Here is a 24,793-nt window from a genome sequence, read left to right as displayed (position 1 = left end):
CCCACCACCTCTGCCCAGGACCATCTCCACCTCAGGAGCATGGGTTGGTCCCTGGTTTACACCGAGGCTGGCATTCTTGTCAGAGACCCTGGGCCCCAGCCTACACCCAGTTATAACAGTACCTTGTGGGGTTTGGGAGGAGGGACCCCTGTAAGCAGGTGTGGGCAAAGACTTGTCTCCGCCCATTCCCTTTGGTAGGTTCCAGAAAGTCTCCAGACCCATTCAGTAACCCAGCCATCTCATGTGTGTGTAGACAAGCGTTGATACTTATTTATTTTATGGGAATTGGGGAAAAGTTAATGTGGACATTCTGGGTCAGTTGGAGGCCAATGAGACGACATCAAGGTGGCCCTCCTGGAGGGGTGAAGGGAAAGGGTCAGAGAAAGGGGCAAACCCAGGGAGGTCACTTCCCTCAGAAGATAACTAGCTTGGGAGCAATGGCTGACACTGTGGGCTCACAGCCATATGTCCCGTAGCCCAGGACTCCCCCTTTGTGGAGGGTGTGAATTGGGAATGTCACCTTCCTGGAACTCCTGCCAATGAGGCTCTCTTTGGATGACAGGATTTGGGGAGGCAGGGCTGAGACAGGGAGGAGATGACAAGACTCAGGGAGGGTTCCTCAGCCTTCATCCCTAGGCCAGAGACCTTCCTAGGTCTGCACGTGCGTCAGCTGGATATCACCGGCCACCTCTAGAGTGTTGATATCCGGCAAGTTCATCAGGCGGTGGCGGTATTCACAAATATGCTGACCATCCACGGCCACCTTGAAGCAGTGACCTTCACATAAGATCCACACCTGGGCAGAGACACCACAACGGGGCATTTGAGAATCCAGGCTGTATCTTCTTCCCCGTGCTCTCCCCTCCCTTGGAAGCAAGTCCCAAACCTGGCCTTTAGACAGCCTGAATGCTCTGCCTTTTACTAGACAACAGCCTTCTCTTTGCCTAGTACATTCCCACATGCTGTTCTCCACCCTGCAGACAGAGAAAAGTGCTGGCAGCCCCTCCAACGGCCTTCCATGCCCCTCTCACCTCCTGACCCCCACCCATCCCCCACCATCTACTCAGACGGTGTCCCCACCCCCATCTCACTCTCCAGATGAACCCTAAGCCATTAGTGACAAGACTTGGCTCAGGATGTCTGTGTCTCCAGTGTTCCCTGCCTGGTCTCCACCAAGCCATTTTTAATGAAACAACTGACACAAATGTTAAAGCTTCCTGACCCAGGGCCACCGCTAACACTCATAACGCACTGTCTGAGCACCAGGCTAAGACATCACGCTATATGCGGTCACCGCCCAGAGTGTGCTGCAGACCCCATCACGTTCCACCCTTCTGCTCTATGAGACTCAGTTTTATTAGCTCTGTGTTCTCCTGAAACTAAAATCCAAGCTCGGGAGGCTGGAGAGGTGGCTCTACAGCTAAGAGCACCGTCTGCTCTCGCAGAGGGATCATTTCCCAGCACCCACTTGGCAGCACACAACCATCTGTGACTCTAGTTCCAAGGGATCTGATGCCTTCTTCTGACCTCTGAGGGCCTCAGGCATGTGTGAGCATGGTATGCATCCATGCTGAAAAACACTCGTACATAAAAAACCGAGCCAGGCAAGCTGCACGTCTGTTATTCCTTCCAGCACTTGAAAGGCAGGAGGATCAGGAGTTCAAGGCCAACTTCGAACATATAGCAAGTGTGAGGCAAGCCTGGGCTACATGTCTCGACAACAACAGTAACAAAATGCAAGCTCGTTTTATGACATTGCCCTGTGCTCTAAGTCTTGTGGCAGAGAATGCCGCCATTACATTTCCGGGGCAGGGTCTCAGCATTGATTTTTCTTATTTAAGCTCACTGGGTAATCTGATGTCAGAGCCAGGGTGGATAAGGTCTGCTCAGGGTCTCAGGCTCCCAAGCCTCAGTTCTACTCCAGCTCTTCCTCCTCGGTGACACATGACTGCGTAAGCAAGCGAGTGAATGGCAGTTCACCCTCGGCTTTGATCGGCACACGCTGGGTGTGCGACCTCCTGCAGGTGAACCGTCCTTGTGAGCTTATCTGCCCCTCTGTAGAACGCAGGAACAGCCAAGCCCCACAGTGCAGGGCTGTACGCTGCCCTCTTCAGGAAGCCAAGGCAGCATCAAAAACTCAAGGTCAGCCTGGCCAACAGAGTGGGTTCAAGACTAAGCTAATGAAGACCCTGCCTCAAAATAGAAGGAAGGAAGAAATAAAAAGAAGAGAAGGCAGGGTTAGGAAGCGGGCATGGTGGCTGAGGCCTGTACTCTCAACAAGGTAGATAGATCACCTGAGCTCCAGGCCAGACATCCTACAGTGTGAGCTGTAGGTAAGCCTGGGCTAACGTGAGTCCCTGCCTAAAACAAACAAATGAATGAACGAGGGCTGGAGATGTAGCTCAGTGCTACTGTGCTCGCCTAGCATAAGGCTGTCTGCCCGTCCATCCCCAGAACAGGGGGAAGTGGACACAGCAGATACAAACCCTTCCTTTGCCCTTACCTTTCAGAACTCATGAAATAATACCAATCTGTACAACACCCTCTCTCCTTTGGGGTGCAGCCCTCATAACCCCAGGAATCTGCTTGTAGCCCATCACAGACCCCTGCAGCCTCCTCATGCACCCCAGCATCTTACTGAGAAACTCTGGCCACGACTGAAGGGCATTCTCCCAGGCAGGCTTCGCTCTTCGGGCCCCCAGGAGTTGTTGATCTGAGTGTTTCGGACCACAACCTTCTCATTGAAACGGGGGTTCAGGTGGAAAGCAATGTCACCCCCACAGCGAAGGTTGATATAGAACCTGGAATGGACAGTTCACAGAGACCCTGTTTGGCTACTGAGCTCTGGGCTCGGCCCCTACCCATCACCCCAGGTGGCTCAGAGCCACAGGCTGGCCAGAACAACTCTGGGAGCCTCTGTTCTAGGAGCCCCGGGGGCCCGTCTTACCTCTTAGCATCTGACAAGACCACGCCTGATATGACGATGGACTTGGATGGGTAAAACCCATTTGGGATGCTGGTGAAGAAAGGTACAGCCTGTTGGGAGGGTGAGAAGAGAGTATCTTCAGCTGGGCTGCAGCAACAGCAGGGGACTCAGCATAAGTGTCTAAGGCCTCCAAAGCCTGGCCCATGGGGCCTGCACCTGCTAGAAGGAATCCAGGTTCCTTTTCCTTGGTTCATTAAATGTCAAAACAAAACAAACCTTCCACTGTTTCCCAAAATACATTTCAACTACAACTAGGGGAACATTGTTGGGGCACAAATGGCTTGTTGGGGTGTTGGCGTTTGAATGAGAACGCTCCTTCCCTGACCACACAGAGGCTCAACTATTTGAATAGTTGGTTCACTGTTGATGAAACTGTTTGGGAAGGATTGGGAGGTGTGGTCTTGTTGGAGAAAATGTGTTGCTGGGGAAAGGCTTTGAGGTTTCAAATGACCTGTACCATTCCCAGTCTCCTCTGCCCATCAACACCCCTCCCCCTCCCCGTCCCCAGGCCTCTTACAAAATGTGAGCTCTCAGCTCCAGCCCTGGCATTATGCCTGCCTATCTGCAGCCATGCTCCCTGCTGTGATAGTCATGGACTTTTAAGCCCCAAATTAAACGCTTCCTTTGTAAGTTGCCTTGGTCATGGTGTTTTATTACAGCAATAGAAAAGGAACTAAGGCAGGTCTACAATTTGCTCAAGGGAGCATTTTAAAGTTGAAAGCTCTTTTTCAACTGTCTACTAGTGGATATTTACATGGATATCTGAACTGTTTACCTGGATTCAGGAGCCTTCATTGATCCTGTAAGTCAGAGAAATTGTCCCACAAAGCCACTCTTTACCTCTCACTCTACTAACATAAGCCAAGGCTCTCCTCAGGAAATCACTTACATAGGCTGGGGTGGGGTATGCCATAGGAGGGATTCCAGGAGTCTGTGGAAGAGACATGAGTGACACATACTTCAAAGGACCTCTAACATCCAGCCCTTGAGGCCTCCCACCCCCCTTCTCTGTCACAGCAGCATCCACAGAACTTCCTGCCGTTTTCCTGGACCCCATGATGGTCCCCTGCCTTTTAACACTTCCTGTGCATCCCCATCAATCCAGACTCCCCCACCTCCACTGTGCTATGGGAAGGACAGGTAGACTGGCTATCAGTAGTGACTTGGTGGCAATTCAGGGTCGCTCTGTGCTAGGGGAAGGACAGACAGACTGGTTGTCAGTGGTGACTTGGCGGGGTGGGGGGAGGGGTTGAGCTTAGTAAGCAAACTAGGGCCTGGAGCCACCACATTCCAGCCTGGACAACTAAAAAGCCAGAATGTCTGCCAGTCATATTCCTATAAAAACTGTTTCTGAGTCTCTGCTGTCCCACAGGGAGTTTAGGCTGCTACTCAGAGGGCCCAGCCCCAGCTTTCTCCATGTATTTCCTAAGCACTTTGGTTCCAACTTTGTGACTCTAGGGGATTCTGCTTTTGACTAAAGGAAAGTGGGGGAGCTATGAGATAACCAAAAATTTTAGACTTACAGAGAGCATCTGTCCAGGGATGCTGTGAACTGTCTGGATGATAGTTTGAGCCTGGGAGAAAGAAGTAAGTTCTCACCATTAGAAGGACCACTACCTGCCACCAGGGGGCGCTACATAATCTCCACCCGTAAGCTTGAAGCTCCGACTGCAACAGGGTAGGTCTTTCACATGACTCCTCCCAGACACCCATAAATACACTGGGGCTGGGGAGGAGCATCTCGCTGTTGGAGGGGAAGATAGATTATGACTAGAGTTCTGCTTGTTCACCACCACCATGCATTGCTTATGGGACGCTGAGGGCTTTGCGTGTGATTCTTAAACACTCCCCTCCGACAGGATTCACCCTCAGCACCGTTCTCCATTAGATCAGAGCCAGCCGAGCACACCTGCAGCCCCTCCCACCAACATCCCTGAGGCCTGGTGGGTAGGGAGTGTGTGTCCTCTTGTCTGCCCTTATGAGGGATGCTGAGTCTCCTCCCTTTAACCCACAGCAAGAGCCATAAAGAAAAGGTTCTTTAAAAAACACACAAGAGAGCAGAGGACTTACCACGGGTGCCTGGTGGGCAGGCTGAAAGCCCTGAGTCTGAAAAGGATCAAGGAGGAGGGTTATCTCTGGGGTCACGTGGGGTGAGAAATGACCTCAGACTTCAGGTGTGGTTCTCGTGGTCAGTTTCACCTCCTTCCTGAGCCTGCTGCGCCCAAATTCTCACCCTCGCAAGGGTGCACTGGGGTACTCGGGGACTGTCCCTGGCCCCCTGAGAGAGGACTCGACCTATCTGACCACATCATTCTCTGGGCCCACAGAGGTGAGAGCAACATCCCCAGCTCCCCACGTTGTTAGCATTTAGCTTTGTCGTGTGCTGAGCACACAGCTCCAGTGCTTTCCAAAGAGGGCAGCATCCTTGACTCCCATCACCCCTGTTGAAGCCTGAGGCTCAGGAAGGTTAAGCAACTTGCCTGGGCTGGCCCAGGCACAGAGTAAGAAGGTCCCAAATGGAACCCGGCTAAGTCATATTGTATCTACCATATCCGTTGTCCTCCCTGTTAGCATTCTGTCTAAGCCCCGCCCCACAGTAACCTGGTAATAGCCACGTATGTCTGACATAAAAGGGGCTGCTTGCCCCTCCTCACTCCCTGTTCTCTTGTTCTCTCTTGCTCCTCTCATGCTCTTCGCCCCTCATTCCCTTCCCCCTTTTCTCCACATGCTCATGACCAGTGTCTGTCTGTCTGTCTGTCTGTCTGTCTCTCTCTCTCTCTCTCTCTCTCTCTCTCTCTCTCTCTCTCTCTCCCTTTCTCTCCCCCTCCTCCCCTTTCAAGTCCAATAAACTCTATTCTATACTGTACCATCATGTGGCTGGTCCCTCAGGGGGAAGGGATGCCTCAGCATGGGCCTGCCAAGGCACCCCCTTCCCCCACACCTCACCACATCTCCATAGAACGTAACCGCCCCCCTCTTTATATAAACACATCACTCCCAGGCCAGGGTCAACGTTGGGCTACCCTACAATGGCTTCCAGATACTCTACCAGACCTAGAGTTAGTATGGCAGAAGGCAGGTGCCATTCTGAGCCAACATGAACCACAACTGCCTGAGTGACCGCAGGGCTGCTGGCTCCTTCCCACCGCTCCTCCAGCATATCCCTCCCCCTTTGTTAGCTTCCTATTCTCCCTGACTGTGAGAAAAAAAAAATCCATGTTCTGAGTCCCTGTCGAATGCCAGCACCATGTGAGGAGCTGGAAATACATGAATGAATGAACAAGTCGTGGTGCCAGTCTTCCGGGGTTCCTGGGCATGGAGAAGGTGCACAGGCAAAGGAAGTCACGACCCACACAGCACAGACAAGTGCCAAGTCCACCGTAACATGAGGTGGGTCAGGGGAAATTCTTGAGTGCCATTTAAACAAAGAATTATAGTGTGATTATTAGTTTGCCAGGGGCAAGGTGACCAGAGGGGACAGCCTGTGCAAAAGAGAGGTGGCCAGAGAGGGCTTTGAGTGAACCGTGGAGGTGGCACGACTGAGCGGAGGTAGGAAGTGAGCTGGTGCCAGACTAGACAGTGTTCTGTTGTGTCTAGGAGGGGATCTGTGCTTGTATTTATTTATTATTTAGTTTTGGTTTGGTTTAGATAGGGTCTCACAAGCTGAGGGTGATTTTGAACTTCTGGTCCTTCCAGGCTCTGCCCCCAAAGTACTAAGATTATAGGCATCCACCAGGCTTTGTGCTCTGTTTAGAGACTTTCAGCCCTAACCCTAAAGAATTTTACAACGGGACACTGTGAGATGGAATGTGCTAGGCGAGGTCATTGTGCAGTAAGGAGCCAAGCCACACTTGGCACATGTGAGGAGTTACCACAGGCTAGACCGAAGAGTGGCTTGGGGGAGGGAGAGGGATGCTTAGAAGAACAGAGCCAGGAGGGGCACAGTGGATGCAACTGGGTTGGTTTGATGGGGTCTGAAGGCTTCTGATTAGCTTGTGGGCTGGCCCTGCCTCTGGGCTGTATCCTTTGAACCTCCTGGCCGAGGTTAACTCACTCGCTGTTTGCGCCCCTTGGGCATCCGTGGGAACTGGACTGGCTGAGAGAATTGCATTGTGGAGAAGACAGGCTGGACAGGGGCTGCAGTGGAGTTCTGTTAAAACAAAAGCATGTCTGGGTGACAGAAGCAGGAGGCACTGCCAAAGCAAAGCTAGGCCAAAAGTAAAGGCTGGCTCTGGCCAGGCAAAAAACAAGCACAGGCTCCAGACCCAGAGGAACGACACCAGGAAAGGGTTAGGTTGGCATGAGCAAGGTCAGGGTGCTCCTTTATGCAACTCTGTACCGTGGTTTTGTTTTTGTTTTTGTTTTCCGGAGCTGGGGACCGAACCCAGGGTCTTGCGCCTTGTGCTTGCTAGGCAAGCACTCTACCACTGAGCTAAATCCCCAACCCCATTTTTTTTTTTAAAGATTTATTCATTTATTATATGAGTACACTGTAGCTGTCTTCAGACACACCAGAAGAGGGCATCCAATCTCATTACAGGTGGTTGTGAGCCACCATGTGGTTACTGGGATTTGAACTCAGGACCTCTGGAAGAGCAGTCAGTGCTCTTAACCGCTGAGCCATCTCTCCAGTCCATAGCAGTTTCTTTTTTTTTTTTTTTTTTTTTTTTTTTGTTCTTTTTTCAGAGCTGGGGACCGAACCCAGGGCCTTATGCTTTCTAGGCAAGCGCTCTACCACTGAGCTAAATCCCCAACCCCAGGGTGCTCCTTTAGTCCCTCCCTCCTGCTTCCACTCCTGCAGGAAGGGTCAGGAAAAAATATCGAATGTGAGCATGAGGCTAGAGGGAAAGGAGCCAATTTTCCCACAGGATCACTAGATATATTTAATTAATTAATTTTTTATTCATTCATTCATATACTGTGTTTGGTATTTTTGTGACAGAGTCTCGTGTAGTTCAGGCTAGTCTTAAACTCACTATGTAGGAGAGGAAGAGGATGACCTTGAACTCCTCACTCTTCTGACATTGGAATCATAGACCCGAGACACTAGTCCCAGCTGGACTTTCAGATCTTGGCAGCACATTGAAAATTCTAAAACAAACCGGGTAGTGGTGGAGCACACCTTTAATCCCAGCGCTCAGAAGGCAGAGGCAGGGGGAGCTCTGTGAATTCAAGACCAGCCTGGCCTACATAGCCAGTTCCCCAAACAGCCAGGACTACATACAGAAACCCTGTCTCAATTGTCTTTTTAAATACAGACGAATGTGGTCTGTAATCCCAAGCATTAAAGAGGCTGGAGGCAGGAGGATTACACTGTAGAGCCAATCTGGGTTATAAAGAATTCAAGGCCAGCCAGAGCTGTATAATTAAAAAAAAAAAAAGTCCAGAACTAGTCCTGGTGTTACAAATCTGTCTGTAATCAGGACACTGGGGAGACTGAGACAGGAGGATGGACACAAGTTCATGAAACACTGTCACAAAATAAATAAATAATTTGTTTTCAGAGCTGAGCCTGGTAACATATATCTGTAATCCCAGCACTCAAGAGGCTGAAGCAGAAGAGTCATAAATTAGAGGCCAGCCTGGGCTACAAAGTGACATTCTGAAAAAAAAAAAAAAAGAAACAAAGAAACAAAGAAACAAAGAAAGAAAGAGAGAAAAAGAAAAACAAACAAATTCACATACACATAAAAAATTTGTGTGTTTGGTTTGATTTTTGTTTTTAATATAGAGGTCAAACAGACCCAGGCTGGACCCTAGGAGCCAGGTTGTGCCCTCTGATTTGGATTCCATTTGGTTCCCTTGCTCAAGCCCTTTTAGAACTCCCTGGTCATGCAATAGACAGTTGCAGACAAGGAGCAGCTCTGGCATTTTCACCAAAGTAGATTGTTCATCACAGCGAAACCAATGCCAAAAGGGACAGAGAGACAGATAACAGGCAGACAGACACCGAGTCAGCAAACCAGGGCACCTCCGAAGCCACCTGGGGCAGAGGCTTGCTGGTACCCTGCTGAGTGGGCACAGACCCAGCTGAGCCCAGCTGGTCACTGTCCTCTGCCCCTGGGACAGGTGCAAGCCTTTCCTGACCTGGAAGTTGATGAAGGACAGGTGCAAGCAGCCCGAGACCGAAATGGTGTCCACGAGGTGGTAGGGCACGCGGTGTGAGTACTGTACGAAGAAGTTCTTGTTCACCATCACCTGGGGGGAGAGAGTCACTGTGGGAGGAGTGCCAGGCCAGGCCACACCTGAGCTCTCCTTTCAGAAATAAGGATCTGAATCTTACATCCAACCCTTCAAGGCAGGAACATCATCTGCAATGCTGTGCCAAGAACAGAATGTGTGAGCCGCTGCACTCAGACCCATGATCCTCTGGGCTCCTGCTCCTGGCTGGCATTCACTTATTTAGTTCAGGCTTACTGTTGCTTTTCAGAGTAACTTTTTTTTTTCTTTTTTTTTTTTTCGGAGCTGGGGACCGAACCCAGGGCCTTGCGCTTGTTAGGCAAGCGCTCTACCACTGAGCTAAATCCCCAACCCCTTCTTTTTTTTTAAACATATTTTTTATTGTTTATTTATTTTATGAGTACACTGTCACTGTCTTCAACACACAAGGAGAGGATTCCATTACAGATGGTTGTGAGCCACCATGTGGTTGCTGGGATTTGAACTCAGGATCTCTGGAAGAGCAGTCAGTGCTCTTAACCACTGAGCCATTTCTCCAGCCCCAGAGTAACTTTTCAAAAGTAACTTTTGGAGTTACTTTATTTCACCTGTGTAGGTGTTTCTCCTGCATGTATATATGTGCACCACACACATGCCTGCGGTGACATAAGAAAGTGTTGATTCCCTTAGAACTGAAGTTACAGAGGGTTGTGAATTGCCAGGTGGGTGCAGGGAATTGAACCCTTGGGCCTTCACAAGAGCAGCCAGTGCTCTTAACCACTGCAGCCCCTAGGTTTATCTTTTCAAACTTAGCTCCTGTCAGGTAATTTTTTTATGTGGTTAAAACAGGGTCTTATGTAGCCCAGGCTAGCCTCAAACTTGCTATGTGGCTAAGGATGACCCTGAACTACTTGATCTTTCTGCTTCCATTACCCAAATGGCTGTGATTACAGCCATGTAGTACCATGATCAAATCCAGAGCTCTGTACATGCTAGAGAACTATATCCTAGACCTTACCTGGGCAATATTTACGTGTGCATTGGATGCTTATGGGCAGCAGAAGAAAGACAAACTCAGGTTGCACTTGGAGGGCACCCAAGTGCACCTTAGAGGCACCCTAGCGTCCCACAGACAAGCTCAGGAAATGTCCCACACACCCGACCCCTGCCCAAGGACAGTGCCTGGCCTGTAAGGACACTTTGCCTTTAGCAGAACCTGAAGAAAGGTTAGACCAATGTGTTTCAGCAGATACAGGTTAAGTCTGGGGTGTAGCTCAGGGCAGAGCCCTTGCCAATGTGCAGGAGGCTAGGTGTGATCCCGGCACCATAGGAAGCAGATGCTACTAGGGACCTGCCGTTGAGGAATGGAGTTAACTTGGGTTTTGGGTCAAATGAGGCTTCAGGACAAGAGGCCCTACCTTGCTTTTGACAGTTGTTAGCTGAGGGAAGGGAATCTTTCTAGTGCTGTAGCCACACTAAGCCCATAGTCCAGAAAACCACCCCACACCCATGCACACAAAAGCAACTGTAATAACATCCAGTGGGTGGTTGAGGGGGGAGAAAAGACCTAAAAGTCGGAGGGGGAACTGGAAAGACAAGGGTTCCAGAGGAGTGGAAGTGGGGATAAGATGCAGGGACCGGGAGTGTGTGTGTGCCCAAAACACATTCTACCGGTGTATGACATTATCAAAGAAAAATTACAGGGTTTCTGGTGGTGGTTGTTGGAGCTGTTGTTTGTTTGTTGTTTTGTTTTTAAGACACATGGGGGCCTCAACGCAATATGGTGACAGATTGATGTCTTATTTTCTAAGGAATAAAAGCAAGAGGTTCATCTGCAGATTACAGGCTGTAAGGCAGAGGGCAAAGGTCACATCTCTGTAGTGGCTTGGCTGGGACCTGATCTCATTGAATGTGTCTGTTTAAATGTGGTTTGCCCAGGGAGCGGGTCGGGGGAGGGATTCCCCACTCACCTTGAATTCCGACCTCTGTACCAGGAAGCAAAGCTCAAAGGGCATCCCCTTCTGGAAGGGCATCTGCATCTTCCTCTCCTCAGGCCCCCACTTTCCATTCTGCTTTGTGTTGCAAACCACATATCCTCCTTCCTCAAACCGGGGATTGAAGTGGAAGGCAATGTCATTTCCACTGAAGCCGGTCTGAAAGTTCACCGCAATCCTAAGGCAGAGAAAGGAACCTCTGGAGCATGGCTTACCCCCAGGGTGGGGCAGAAGTGCCTCTGACTGCCTGGCGTGTTAGCGCATTTTGAGTTCATCTAGTTCAGACCTAATATTTTTTGTGCAGTTACTGCATCCTTCTTGTGCTCCTTTCCTGTTTAAGATTCCTTTATTCTATATGAGTACACTGTAGCTGTCTTCAGACACACCAGAAGACGGCATCAGATCTATCATAGATGGTTGTGAGCCACCATGTGGTTGCTGGGAATTGAACTCAGGACCTCTGGAAGAGCAGTCAGTGCTCTCAACCACTGAGCCATCTCTCCAGCCCCCTGTGCTCTTTTCTTAAAAAGTAAAGTTGACAATTAGTAAGAAATAACAGCAAAGAGCATGCATCTTTCACCACAGACTGGCCACAAGATACAGAGAAAGCAAGAAAGCAAACTAGAACAGTGCTCGCTAGGTGCTAAGCGGGCTTCTAGGGGAGAGGTGTCATCAGTTGTCTCACTCAGCTGTGCACTGTGTGTGCATCTCTGTGATCAGAGTTGGTTTTAATTGTTGACACATCTGGGAAGGAGGAACCTCAGCTAGCTAATTGCCCCCAAGGATACCCCTAGGAATGAGTCTATGGGGTGTTTCTTGGCTGCTGATTGGTGCAGGAAGGCCCAGCCCTCTGTGGGTGGTGCAATCGAGCCAGTAAGCAGCGTTCCTCTGGCCAACAGTAGCTACTACTTTGCACTTGGATTCGAGGCCCATCCCTCGGGTGGGAGTTCACTTCAAAGTTGAACAAAAGCCTGTGGCTGGAAGGTGTTAGGCCCCGCTAAGTGGATACGATGTGCACACAGAGACACCTCTGTATTTATGTCTTTTATACTTTTATTGATTAAATTAATTATTCATTTACTGATAATGCTGCTGTCAGCTTCAGTCGAGAAGCTTCTTTTTGCAACAGGCATTGGTAAACTGCAGAAAGTGTGACAGCTGTGCATGGACATAAATAAGTAAAAGATAAATAATGAGAAACAAACGTACATGAGTCACCTTTATCAGCCCCTCAAGCCTTAGAGAATATTTCAGGAGAGAGGACAGAAGGACTGCGTGGACGATGCCCCGGAAGGGGGTAAGCACTGTGGAACACTTCTCATCCGCGTGTAACCTGGCCATGGTACTTCTGAACCCAGAGCAGCTACCGTTAGTCTGGAGACCCACTCAAGACTGGGTCAGACAGCATTCTGTCTGCAGGGAGGAGCGGCTCTCCACACCTCATCCTTTCCTGGGGATTTTCAGGCAATTAATGGGGGATGGGGGGGCAAGGAGTATCTTTCTTCAGCAATGTTGTCACATCACCTAAGTGTACACACTTGCACACACACACACACACACACACACACACACACACACATGTGTAATAATTTTAAAAAGAAAAAAAGAAACAATTCAAAAGTCATATGAACTGTTCTCCAGGCATGAAAAGCCTTCACTCCTAGTTTGGTCCTCACAGAGTGCCTTTGTGTTGGAGAGACATTAGGTACGGAAGTCAAGCTTAGATCCTGATCATAGCCCCAGTGTCTCCATATGACCCTTGACCCACACTAACTCTGTAAGTTCCCCTTTTACCAACAGTGGAAAATTCCCATTCTTGTCACTTTCCTGGGAGGAAGCCTCTCCCCCATGGTCACTTTTGAAGTACAGCTGGGGCTCCAAGAGGAACAGTTAAAATCACAAAACTTCAGGACAGGCAGGCTCACAAAAGGAGCATAATCAGTGTGTGCCCCACCTCTCCACATCACAGCCAGCTTGGATTCAAGATCCAAGTTCAAGTCTGAGACTCTCCTCCCAGGGGCCTCACAGTCCAGCCTTCCCTTTCCTGAAGAGGCTGGTGCCTCCTTATCCACTCACTCTGGACTCCATAGCCCTTACACAGAGCTCTGTCATCTGCACGCCACGCAGTACCCCGCACAGTGCTACACCCAGAGGCAGCCCAACAGACATCCCACCAAGCTCCTCTTACATGGGAAAGCATGTTCAAGTTTTCTGTTGGAAGATGTGTTCTGGAACAGTCTAGGCAACAGAACTCTGACAAAGTCCTCAAAGGCTGATGCCCTAGACATCAGGACCTATAGGAGCTCCTGTGGCCCTAAGGCAGGGCCTGTCCCATCTGGTCATGTTTGGGGGGCTTGACAGACACAGGATCACAACACTGAAGCCTGAGTCCTTTTTTGAGACAGGTCTCATGTGCTCCAGCCTGGTCTCAAACTTGATGTGTAGCTGAGGATGAACATGCACTCCTAATCCTCCTGCCTCTGCCCTCCTGGTCTGTTATGTGCTACCACATCTCCCTGTCCTGCTGCCCCGAGCCCCACCTCCCACCCCCTGTCCTAGGGTTTGAGCCTAGGACTTGCGTGTTAGGCAAGCATTCCACCAACCCAGCTACATCCCGAGCCCCTTTATTTGTCTTACATCAGACAACGCTGCTTTTCAAACTCCCCAGGATTATTTCTGCTTTGGCACATTGTAGCTTCTTCTATCTTGTGCTTTGAAAAACCCATGCCTGAGAAGGGATCTCTCCTAAGCTCCAAGGGAAAGGCACCAGCTTTGGGAGGGAGAAGGGCAGTCTGTAGCAAATGCTGGAGTGGGGCTTTCCTGGTGCAGGTCCTGAGTCTGCAGCTGGGAGGTTGTAGGACAATCCCCTACAGCACTGCAGAGATCTCACACAGGCCAACATGGCTGTGACTACTCAGGAGGATGGCAATGGTGGGAAAAGCTAGCTAGAATCCAAACAGTTGGAGATGTGAAGGAGACTCAGAAGTGTTCCCAATGTCCCATTTAAGGCCACAGTGGACTGTTGGGGGTGGGGATGAACAGCTGTGACTCTAGTGGGAGGTGGGCTGGCTCTTTAGCTGGCAGCTGCCACATAGACCCACCCAAAATAGATGAAGGCCACACCTCAGCGGAGGCCACAGGAAACCCAGGGCCTTCCTCAGCCCTTGAGAGCACTCCTGGGTGCTTCAGTGGCCCGGCCCTCTTTTTACTTTTTATTTTGAGAGTCTTGATAAGTTGCCTAGGCTACCCTTGAACTTATTCAATAGCCAGGAAGGCCTTGAATCTGAGATCCTCCTGCCTCAGCCTTCCTTGTAGCTGAGCTGATAGACCCATCAGGGGCTTACTTTTCTTTTTAAAGATAGGACATCATGTACCCCAGGCTAGCCTCAAACTTCTTATATAGCCGAGGTTGACTGAACTTTTTTTGTTTTGTTTTCAAGACAGGGTCTTGTCATGTAGCTCTGACTGTCCTGGAACTTACTATGTAGACCAGGCTGGCCTTGAACTCAGAGAGCCACCTGACTCTGGCTTTGAACTTCTGATCTTCCAGTACCAACCACTCCCATGCTCGGATGACAGACCTACACCACCATACCTAGTTTATGTAGTGCTGAGCTCTAACCCAGGGCTTTGTGTGTGCTCAACAAGCACTCCACTAAGTCAACTGCATCTCCATCATTGGGTTGCCCTTGACAGAAGCTTTAAAATATTTCCCTAGAACTCAAAAATTGATAGAAACACCTGGACAGACAAAGCCAGAGAGACTGTGCAAGAGTTAAGAATGCTCCCTGCTCTTCCAGAGGACCCTAGCTCAGTTTTCGGCATCCACGCCAGACAGCTTCAGGGGGATCTGATACCACTCTTCTGGCCTCCTCCAGACCTGCGTGTGTGTGTGTGTGACACACGCACACACACACACACACACACACACACACACACACACCACACACACACACACACACACACACACACACACACACACACACCACGCACACACACACAACACATACAATACACACATCTGAAAAGAAAATTAGATAAGGCTGTTGTGGGAAATAGAAGAACTCTCTTTGCAACACCATACCACAGTGTCAAGAGTGCATCTTGTGGCCTGCCGTTCTGGCCACTTCCCTCCTCAGACTCTGAGCTCTCTGGGAGCAGGATGCTCTGAGCCTAGGAGTCTAGTGAGTCTGTCAATGGCACCAGGATGGCAGGAGGTATGGGCAGGGCCAGCCCTCCATACCCTGTGGCTCCACAGTTGCTGAGGCTGGAGGTTAACATCAATGCCACTCACATACCTATTTGGAAAAGGGTGGACGGTCCCCTGGAGGGTGATCTGAAGTCCGTTCTGCAACCCTCCTTGGATTATTCCAGTAAAGGGGACGACCTGCAGAGGGGAAATGGAGAGATATCAGTTGTCTGACACTTGCCCAGTGTGACGGTACCCAGTTAGGGCCGGGGAGGACATGGCCACCAAGGGGCTAGAATCCCAGCCACACAGATCTTAGAGTCCCCCACAGAAGCGGGCCCAATCCAGTTAGTTACACAGTCATTCTGAAACTATCAGACTACCGGGTTTCTGAGGCTTGGCCGGCAACTGACCTCAAGTCACTTCCTTCCACAGTCTGTTGGAAGTGACAGCTGTAAAACCTACAAGAAGGAAACAGCATGAAAATGGCCTAGAAGGTAGGGAACTAGAATGCTGGTGAGGACTGCCAGCCCCAACCCAACTTCACCAAAAGACCTCAGGGCCCTGACTGGGGACTCAGGAGCCCAGAAGACCAAAGGGTCCCACCACTGTGTTTTGGAATTCAAGCCCTTTCCTCTTAAGAGATGGTCGAGAGGACGCTATCCCCCAACCCCCACCTCCATGTAACAATAATGGTTGCTTGTTACATGCTTGGTGTTACACGCTCCGTTCTTGGGGCCAGCTCTGCTGCAGGTTGCTGGAGGCAGCCTTGCTCCCAAAGCTCTCAGCTTCTGTTCCTTCCCTAGAGCTGCCCTTGCAGCCTGTGAACCCAGGGTCCACTCCATCCCAGGGCCCACCAGCCATCTCTCTGTCAGGTCTCTCCCCACTCTCCCTAAAGTGACTGGGCCCCAGTGGGAGGCTCAGAAGGGTTCCAGGCTTGAACCCTAGTCACTGATCAATATCTCCGTGGCTTTTGAAAACTTAGTCTCTCTTTGCCTCAGTTTCCTCATTGGTAAATGGAGATAAACCATCTCGCCTGCTCCTGGACTCAGCTCCGTCACAAGGCTGGCACCCCTCTGCCCTGACTCACCTTGCCTCATCCTCTCAAACCTGAATTCCCAAACTAGTGACTCACAATCTTCCAGTATACCCTTTTCTACCAAGGGTGGCTCTGCTGCCTGCCAGGGCTGTCTCCTGGCTGATTCTCCTATCACTCCAGGGTGTTTAAGTGGCTTCTCTGACACCTCCTTTGGGTCAATGCCCTTGGTAAATTAAATGCTCTAGGAGTCAAAATGGTGCCAGAGTTGAGTGATGTGGAGAAGCAGGGACTGGGACAGATCGGCCTCACACTGTATCTGGCAGAGCCCTATCCTCTCAGCTCTAATGAATAGTCAGCACCCAGGCCCAGTGCTGGGGGAACAAAGCAGGCAAACACAAGAGACAGTTTAGTATCCTGGGACCCTATTTGGCTTGGAGTTAGGCACATTCCGACCCTTTTAATAATTCACTAGACAGCCTCTTTCCTTCGTCTGCACTTACTATGCACATACGTACATGCACGTATGCAAACAATGCAGCTAGAGACCACAGAGGCTCCTGGAGCTCACACCTGCACCAGGCTGTGCCACTCCCACAGCTGAGCAATGGTGTAAATTCCCCTGCCCCCAGGTAACAATCGAATCCAGACAGCTCCCATTCAAATATATCCTCCAATGTGTTCAGGTAGGGAGGAGAGAACAGTTCAATCTAGTCTGGATGGATTGGGGTGTATCTTCAATGGGACAAAATTGGAAAGGGAGACTCTCATTTAACACCCCATGCCTCTGCGTGAGGGAAGGGGCACCCACAGTAGGACAAATGAATGTATACTCCAAACTATCAAAACAGAGAACCATTTAAACCAGGCCCTTTAGCAACCAGCTCCTCCTTCTCTCGAATCTTAAAAATGGAAGCCTTGAACCCTAGCTGAGCCCTTAGAGTACACCCGGCCCGCTGTCACTTTTGAGCATCTCCCATGCTAACCTGCCGGGTTGCTTCAGATAAAGCTGTGTGGCTTCCTTTGCAAATCCCTGTGAGTCAAGGGATCTTACTGAATAAGTTGCCAAGAACTTGGAAACACTGACAATAAGGAAGGGGAGCTGCCGAACTTTCACAAGAACACAAATCTGGGCCGTCGCGTCGGGGTGATTTTATGTTCTAATTCTGGGGTGCTCAGGACTCCTTCAAGATGTATACGAATTTTGGTCAGGTGAGAGTCTATGCTCCTGCGATCTCAGCCTTGGAAAGTGGATGCACGAAGACCTGGGTTCAAATCTATTTAATGTCAAAAACACGTCCTGTATTGCAGACATACGTGAGGGACTATTTTCAGTGTCAGGCGTTGTTTTGCAATAACTCGAGATCAGAAAGGAAAGTAGGTGGGTGGAGGTATAAGAGAGCAAGAAAGGTGGGTCATGGGATAGCTGGCCATTTCAGACACTTCTTGGCAAGCGCCAACTAAGTTGTCACAGCCCGACAGAAAACACTCACCCACAAAATTCAGCCCAATGGCTGTTAGAGGGCAAACGCTGGACCGGCGGAGGGATCTGCCATGTCTTATGTCCTATCTAGGACCTTCCCTATGATACAAAACTGCTAATATGTCAGTACTAAAGGCAGAGAGAATACAGGATTGGCTTCCTAGACATGGCCTTATGGCTACCGAGAGCATTTACTGTCCCTTCATCCTAAGCAAAGAGACCCCCTCAGCAGTAAGCGCAAATACCTCTTCATTCTAAACTTAGACTCCTCCTTCTAAAACCAAAGACCGCCCCCTAACCTCACCTCCCACTCTAAAGTCTGTAGATTTAAAGACCTTCCTTTGTCTGTGGTTTGCTGGTCTTTGTTCTGCGTTGTTGTTGCACCTCCGCCATGTTTCTTCTAGCTTCTGCTGCCGTTAGTGGCTGGCGTTATTAGGGAATTTGATCCTGTCTATCACTAACACCCCCTCCAGGTCCTCCCGCCTTATCTAACTGTCACTGCCTTCTGACCTTTACCCTTGGGTTGTCTGCCTGTCCAGAACCCATGGAAGCCTGAAGCGGCTCCCTAGACGCTCCAGACCCATTTGACGAGCCCCACTGTGACCAGTTCGGGGAAGTGTCTTCTCACATCTCATACTGGCTCTGTCACCGAGTGTTTTGGCAACACAGCTTGCCCGTGTCTGAGTTCCCGTATTCACACCCTCATCCCCACTCCCATGCACACCTGCGGAATGCAGGAGCCCAGCCAGCCTGAGGGAGCTGTGGATCGGCCTGCGGGAACCGTGTTGTTGTTATTTTGTTTCTGTGACGCTAGGGATTAAACCCAGGGTCTCAAACTTGCTGGACAAGAACACTTCCTGCGTCCCTAGCCTGACAAGAGATGATCGGTCAGAAGGGTATTGGAAACTCCTCCAGGAGCAGGAGAAGAGCACAGCCTGCTCAGGACAGAGGACCCAAGTGCAGATCCCAGGATCCACACGTGCAACTCACTGCTAGTAACTTCAGCACAAGGATCTGATGCCCTCTTCTGGCCTCCTTGGGCACTATACACACATGGCAGATGCTCACAGAGACGCACACATAAACAAAACCCAAAATCAGTCTTTTGAAAAATAAAGAAACTTCGGGGTTGGGGATTTAGCTCAGTGGTAGAGCGCTTGCCTAGCAAACCACAAGGCCCTGGGTTGGTCCCCAGCTCCAAAAAAAAAAAAAAAAAAAAAAGAAAAAGAAAAGAAAAGAAAAAATAAAGAAACTTCCTCCCTCTCCTGAAATTTCCTTACAACTTTGTGCTGGCAGCTGAACACTTGATACTTAACCCGCCCACACTCCTTGAGGGCCACAAATTGTGAGGCTCAGGAGGCATGCGTGATAGCCGTGAGGTCATGTATGTGCACAGAAAGGGTAGGAGAAAAGCAGAGGCAGACGAAGAACAGAGGCGGGTAGGTCGCGGAGGCACGGCAGTACAGATCCCTCTCTGAAGTATCAGTTTTCCCAAAAAAACCAAAACAAAACAAAAAAAACCCCTTCGTGAGACTTCCTGTCTCTGTTTGTTGAGGCAACCTCATGTAGCCCAGGCAGACTGTAGCTGAAGATGACCCTTGAACCTCTCAGTCTTAAGCTCCTAGATGTTAAGAGAGCCACCCCCCACCCCACCCCACCCCCGCTTAGATTTTAGTATCTTAAATGGTGTCCCTAAAATCTGAGACGGATTATTTTGACATGAGCGAATCTTATAAGCAAAACACGCGAATAGCAAAAAGACGGGAAAGGACCTAGAGTCCACTAAAGAGAAAAAGCCAATACAGAATACCGGAAGCAAATGTTTTGGGGTTGTTGTTTTGTTTTGTTTCTGGGATGCTAGGGGTTAAACCCAGGGTCTCAAACTTGCGAGACAAGCACACTTCCTTGTATCTCTATATACGTGCAATAAATAGTATCAATTATGCTCTTTGCATATGACCGATTCAGTGTAGAGAGGATGGAGGCGGGAACACCGAAAAGGCGCCACCCGTGGTATTTATTCATTTTTGTGTGGTTGAGGAACTCAGAGGACAGCATGAGGAGTCGGTTCTCTCCTACCACCCTGTGGGCTCCAGGTCACCAAGCCCAGTGACAAGAGCCCTCACCTACTGGGCCCGAATGAGATCGGTTGTGTAGAAAGTGGGAGGGGCTACTTGTACTCGGTTACTAATTCACAGATAAACTATCTCTGGAGAAACTCTCCAGGACTGAGAGGCTGTGTGTGGCACGCCTCGCCCTTCCCTCACCCCCAGCAAAGGCCCAGAACCTGGGAATATGTTGACTTAAGTGATAAAGGGACTGTGCACTGTGCAGATGGACTGAAGTCCCCGGACATGGGGAGATTGCTGAATTACCCAGGCCAGCCTCACAAAATCACCGGTATCCTTTAAGAAGGGGGTCACGGGGTGGGGCTCTGAAATAGATGGAAGAAAGGAAGAGAGCTCTTCTGGTAAGACGCATCGGTAGATAAACGCACTTGTAACCAACCCAGATGATGCAAGTTAGACCTTCAGGACCCAAAGGATGCATAGAAAAGTCTGCCTCCCAAAGTTGTTCTCTGACCTCTGTCACTTACATGCAGAGCAAACAAGCAAAGAAACAAAAACAAACAGATAGATTTTGTTTAAAAGAAGCATGAGCTGCTGCTGCTGCTGCTGCTGCTGCTGCTGCTGCTGCTGCTGCTGCTGCTGCTGCGTTTAGGGTAGCATTTGCTGCTGGACATTGAAACCGAGGCCCTTGCAGGTGCTGAGCCAACAACACTAAATCACAATCCTAGAATTTGAAGTTTGATGCTGAGACTTCTGCCCTCCCTGATCAGTGACAGAGCAAAGGGTTGAGTTAAACGTGGGGAGCCCGGGGATCTCAGATCTTCAGCGACGCAGCTCAGCAGAAAATAATGGAACCAGCAACGGATCCCTGCTGCGCCCAGGAGATGCTGTTGTTTTTCTCAGGATTTCTCCATAGGGGCTGGAGAGATGGCTCAGCAGTTAAGAGCACTGCTCTTCCAGAGGTCCTGAGTTCAAATCCCAGCAACCGCATGGTGGCTCACAACCATCTGTAATGGGATCCGATGCCCTCTTCTGGTGTGTCTAAAGACAGTTGCAGTGTATTTACATACATAAAAAAAATCTGTATAACCCCCGAGGTCTTGGCTCTCACCTCCTTGTGCTAGTCTGGACCCTGGGCAGGTAGGTCAGTCATCTATATATGCCTTCATCCCTGCTGGGACTAGTGGGGTAGCAATGGCAGCCTGAAGAATTCCTGGGAAGATGAGGCACGATGCCAACAGGAAGTCCCTGGTTCAGGGGACCCTTGATTGAGCAACTGTTCACCCTAAGAAGAACGCACCCTCCTCCCTGGCCAGACTTATCTTCTACCCAGAGGCTAAGATCTTTTGCTTCCATTTCCTTTTGGGGCATGCAGAAGGCAGAGTCTACAGCCAGAGTGTGGTCAGCTCAGTGGTCCACTGGGGCATATACAGTCCAGGCACCAGCAATATCTGACGTAATTTCAAGCCAGAAAGCCCAGCCTCGAAGACCCTGACAGTCCCTAAAGCACCCTAACAGCCTTGGTTTTACTGACTTTGTGGATGAGGAAACAGAAGTGCAGAAAATTAAAAGCAATTTGCCTGGTTGAGGACAAGCCTGAGGTTTGAACAATAGAACTAATGTTCTCAGCCATAGGTGACATAGGCTCGCTTTCATGAGGAAGCACATAAATGTCCTTGGCCCCTGGATCACCAGGGTCACACAAGAAGGTCATCCTGACCAGCTCCGTCTTCTTCTGGACCCTCATGGGAGTCAGCAACCAAGCCTGGCCCTGGCATGGCCCTCAGGCCAGGACAACACTGTTCCTCAGCAGGACAGGAGTCACATGACTTTTGTACACCGTCAGTCAGTGTGTGGCCCACATCTAGAGAAGTCAGTGAGTCACTGAGGGAGGCCAGCCAAGTAGAAGAAACTGCGACAGTGATCAGGAACTGCACATGGTCTCCATGTCTCCCACCAGGAACCTGCTTGATTCCCTCCGTCCTATGAGAGGATTTCCCTTCATATTTGAAAATATTGCTTCCGCCTTTATTTATTTATTTATTTATTTATTTATTTATTTATGTTTGGCTTGATTATTTTAAAGGCAGGTTTTGTTGTATAGCCCAGGCTAACCTTGAACCCACTATGCAATCCAGGGAGGCCTAAAGTGCATGGAGACCCTCTTGCCGGCCTCCCAAGTGCTAAAAAGTCTACCTTCTAAGTCCAAGTTGTTAGCCCTGTCTGGTGGGAAACCAGAGTGGGTATATCACGCCCCTGTGGCACATTCTGTCTTTGAAGGCGCCACAGAGGCACTGGACAGCCCTTTCTAATTTTCCCATCTACCTTTCGGAGCAGCTGTCAAGTCAGAAGCCTCAACAGTGTAGCTGAGGACATGGCAACTTCCGGTAGCCCCAAGCAAAGCTCAGAGCGGTGCTAGAGTAGGTTGATGCTGGGCTCTGGTAACCAGCTCACCTACAGTATCCTGCGGTCTCCGCCTGCACACACTGTGAGCACAACAGAAGGTTCTGGGACACTCACTTCTGCCTTCTTTCCTGCCACCTTCCTACGAGTGTCCCCTCTTCTGAGAAAAGCACTTTCCTTCATTGTCACCTACCATAGCTGAGGACATATGGCAAGGCCTCAAGCTCCCAAAGCCTCAGTTTCTCCACACACAGTGTGGCTACCAAGCTCCCTAGTGTATAAACATAACCACCTATAGACAGAGGAAAAAAGGAGCCCACATGAGCCCTCTGCACACTGCACTAAAGGACAGTCCCTACCTCCTTGCCTGTCTGCACACATTCTGGAAGTGTTCGTGGGTGAATTCTGATGTGGCCTTTAGAGGACAGACAGTTTTTGGGGAGGGTTTCCCTGTTGCCCTCCCGCCTACTCCCAGGCACCTCCATGTTCCGGGTGCTGTTTAAACACCCAAGTGTACTATCTGCTTTCTCTTTAACCTCAGGAGACAGAGTCTAGCATTATTTCCATTTTAAAGACACAGTGCTAAGGCCCAGAGAGGAGAAAGTACCGAGTGTGACATCACCTAGTTTGTAAATTGCTGAACAGAGGTCCGATACCTGCCACCACCACCACCCACAATTCCACCTACAACGCCATATAAACCATCTCCTTTCTAGAGGCTAACAGGGTAGCTCAGAGAAGGCACCTATTACTCCACCTCATAAGTCATGAGTGGAACCCTTGAATCCCAGAGGCACAGCAAGCTTAGCGTCTTCCCAGGATGACCCTGCCTGGCATGTCTGCCCCTTATGTGTCGTCTGCAGGACACCCTCACCGCTCTCCGTGCAGCTCTGTTGCTTCCCCAAAGACCCAGAGCAACTTCCCCTAGATGTGGCAATTAGCTCTTCCTGAATCACCCACGACTGTATCCCACAACTCACTGGGTTCATGTATGGAGGCTGGGTGCTGAAGAAAGCCATCTCTTCTGTCCCGGGAGAACCAACGCTCTCTTCCTCACTTGCTGGACAGAACTCTGCACAGGGCGGGACTCAGCTAGGAAATAGAAACCACAGCTACCTGGCACTGACTCAACGGGGAGGAGCCAGGAATCAGTGGCTGAAGGAAGTGTCTAGAGAAAAAATAAAGGTGATGTCAGGGTGGAGGGCTGAAGGTGGGAGGACACTGGGTGCTCCCTGCGACACCTTGCCTTCCCCTTCCTGAGCTTTGCCCAACAAACCTGTCACTCGGCCAGCAGGAGTTTCTCCACAGCCTCGGCCAGAAGCGGATGTGCTTCTAAGCCTGTGTCATCACCCCATCCAGCAGAGCCGAGGCTTCGCTTGCCCTCTGTGTGGGCATCCATGTTAAAGACCCTCTTCAGTCTTTTGTATGTGCAGCAAAAGGGATGCTCAGAAAATTTTAGGGGCAGCATGAGCAAGGTTACCTAACTCCTGACGGGCACTCTAAAATCCCTGTGATGATTTAGGCTTTCCAAGAAGTATTTCTCCCTTGTGTAAAATCTTAACCATGTAGAACTATTTTTGCAAGAAACATACCACCGGGGTTGGGGATTTAGCTCAGTGGTAGAGCGCTTGCCTAGGAAGCGCAAGGCCCTGGGTTCGGTCCCCAGCTCCAGAAAAAAAAGAAGAAAAAAAAAAAAAAAAGAAACATACCACCACTGAGGTTGTTAGTATGGAGTATGTGGGTGCCCTGGGAACTTCATTTCCATCTGCCTGTGAATTTATTGTCCTTCTTGTCTCTCCCCTATTCTCCTCCCTCATTACCCCTAGTACCGTCATTTTGGGGTAAGAAGAGGAAAAATATTTTGGACACAGAATATCCCAAGTGACAAGGAAGGAGACCCAAGGAAATGTTTGAAATAGTTTTCAAGCCAGGTGGAATGACACATCATGAATTTCCAGCCTGCCTTATCTACAGCATGCATACCTCTTCCCTTCCCCTCTCTCCTCTTTCTCCTCTCCCTCCTCTTCTTCATGTAGGCCAGGTTGGCCTTGAACCCAGTACATAGCCAATGACCTTGAACTTCTGATCCTCCTGCCTCTACCTCTAAAGTGCTTGAATTATAGCTTTGACTCACCTGTACCTGATGGTGCTGGGGTTCAGGCCTAAGACTTCCTAGGAGCTAGACAAGCACTCCACCAACTACATCACCAGCCTTTCCCTGCCCAAAACCAAAACACAAAACCAAAAGCCTGCTCTTGTGGTTTAGGTTATGAGGTAAGGAAAATAATCGAAGAAGCAAAGAATTGCAGGATGGGTTTGGGGTGGGGGTGGGGAGCCAGGACAATAGACTTTCCTGGGTTCACTCAGGTCTTTGGCATTGCACCCCTGCTAACTAGGAGCAAGCTCGCTGTGAGAAGCTGTTTCTTTATTTCCAGAGAAGCATGGGCTGCAAATTTATTCCCACAGCATCAGTG

At 49.9% G+C, this 24,793-nt stretch overlaps 1 protein-coding gene across 2 annotated transcripts; it reads right to left on the bottom strand.

The window, feature by feature from the left end:
• Positions 1 to 242: 242 nt before the first annotated feature.
• Positions 243 to 23,407, bottom strand: Lgals9 (galectin 9). Of its 2 annotated transcripts, XM_032912843.1 has the most exons (11): positions 23,300 to 23,406; positions 15,438 to 15,526; positions 11,116 to 11,317; positions 9,074 to 9,184; positions 7,041 to 7,136; positions 5,057 to 5,092; positions 4,510 to 4,560; positions 3,876 to 3,917; positions 2,948 to 3,036; positions 2,639 to 2,801; positions 243 to 796 (listed from the first exon to the last, which is right to left on the bottom strand). In XM_032912843.1, exons 1-11 carry the CDS (start codon positions 23,336 to 23,338, stop codon positions 650 to 652), a joined length of 1,065 nt encoding a protein of 354 aa, XP_032768734.1. In that variant the 5' UTR covers positions 23,339 to 23,406; the 3' UTR covers positions 243 to 649. The 2 variants fall into 2 exon arrangements, with proteins under 2 accessions (XP_032768734.1, XP_032768735.1); XM_032912844.1 differs by lacking the exon at positions 7,041 to 7,136 and having other exon boundaries at positions 23,300 to 23,407.
• Between the last annotated feature and the right edge of the window lie 1,386 nt (positions 23,408 to 24,793).

This window comes from Rattus rattus, chromosome 9 (assembly GCF_011064425.1).
Source record: "Rattus rattus isolate New Zealand chromosome 9, Rrattus_CSIRO_v1, whole genome shotgun sequence".
In the NCBI taxonomy this organism is placed as follows: Eukaryota; Metazoa; Chordata; class Mammalia; order Rodentia; family Muridae; genus Rattus; species Rattus rattus.
This window is presented reverse-complemented; position numbering and strand designations above follow the sequence as displayed.

What these genes read in the sequence shown, in the direction of transcription:
- Lgals9 (XM_032912843.1), bottom strand. Translation starts at nt 23,338, where the DNA reads ATGGCTTTCTTCAGCACCCAGCCTCCATACATGAACCCA. An exon ending in GTCCACCCTTTTCCAAATAG is followed by an intron (nt 11,318 to 15,437) that starts GTATGTGAGTGG and finishes TCTCTGCCTTAG; the next exon opens with GATTGCGGTGAACTTTCAGA. An exon ending in TGTCCTTCATCAACTTCCAG is followed by an intron (nt 7,137 to 9,073) that starts GTCAGGAAAGGC and finishes TTGTTTTAACAG; the next exon opens with AACTCCACTGCAGCCCCTGT.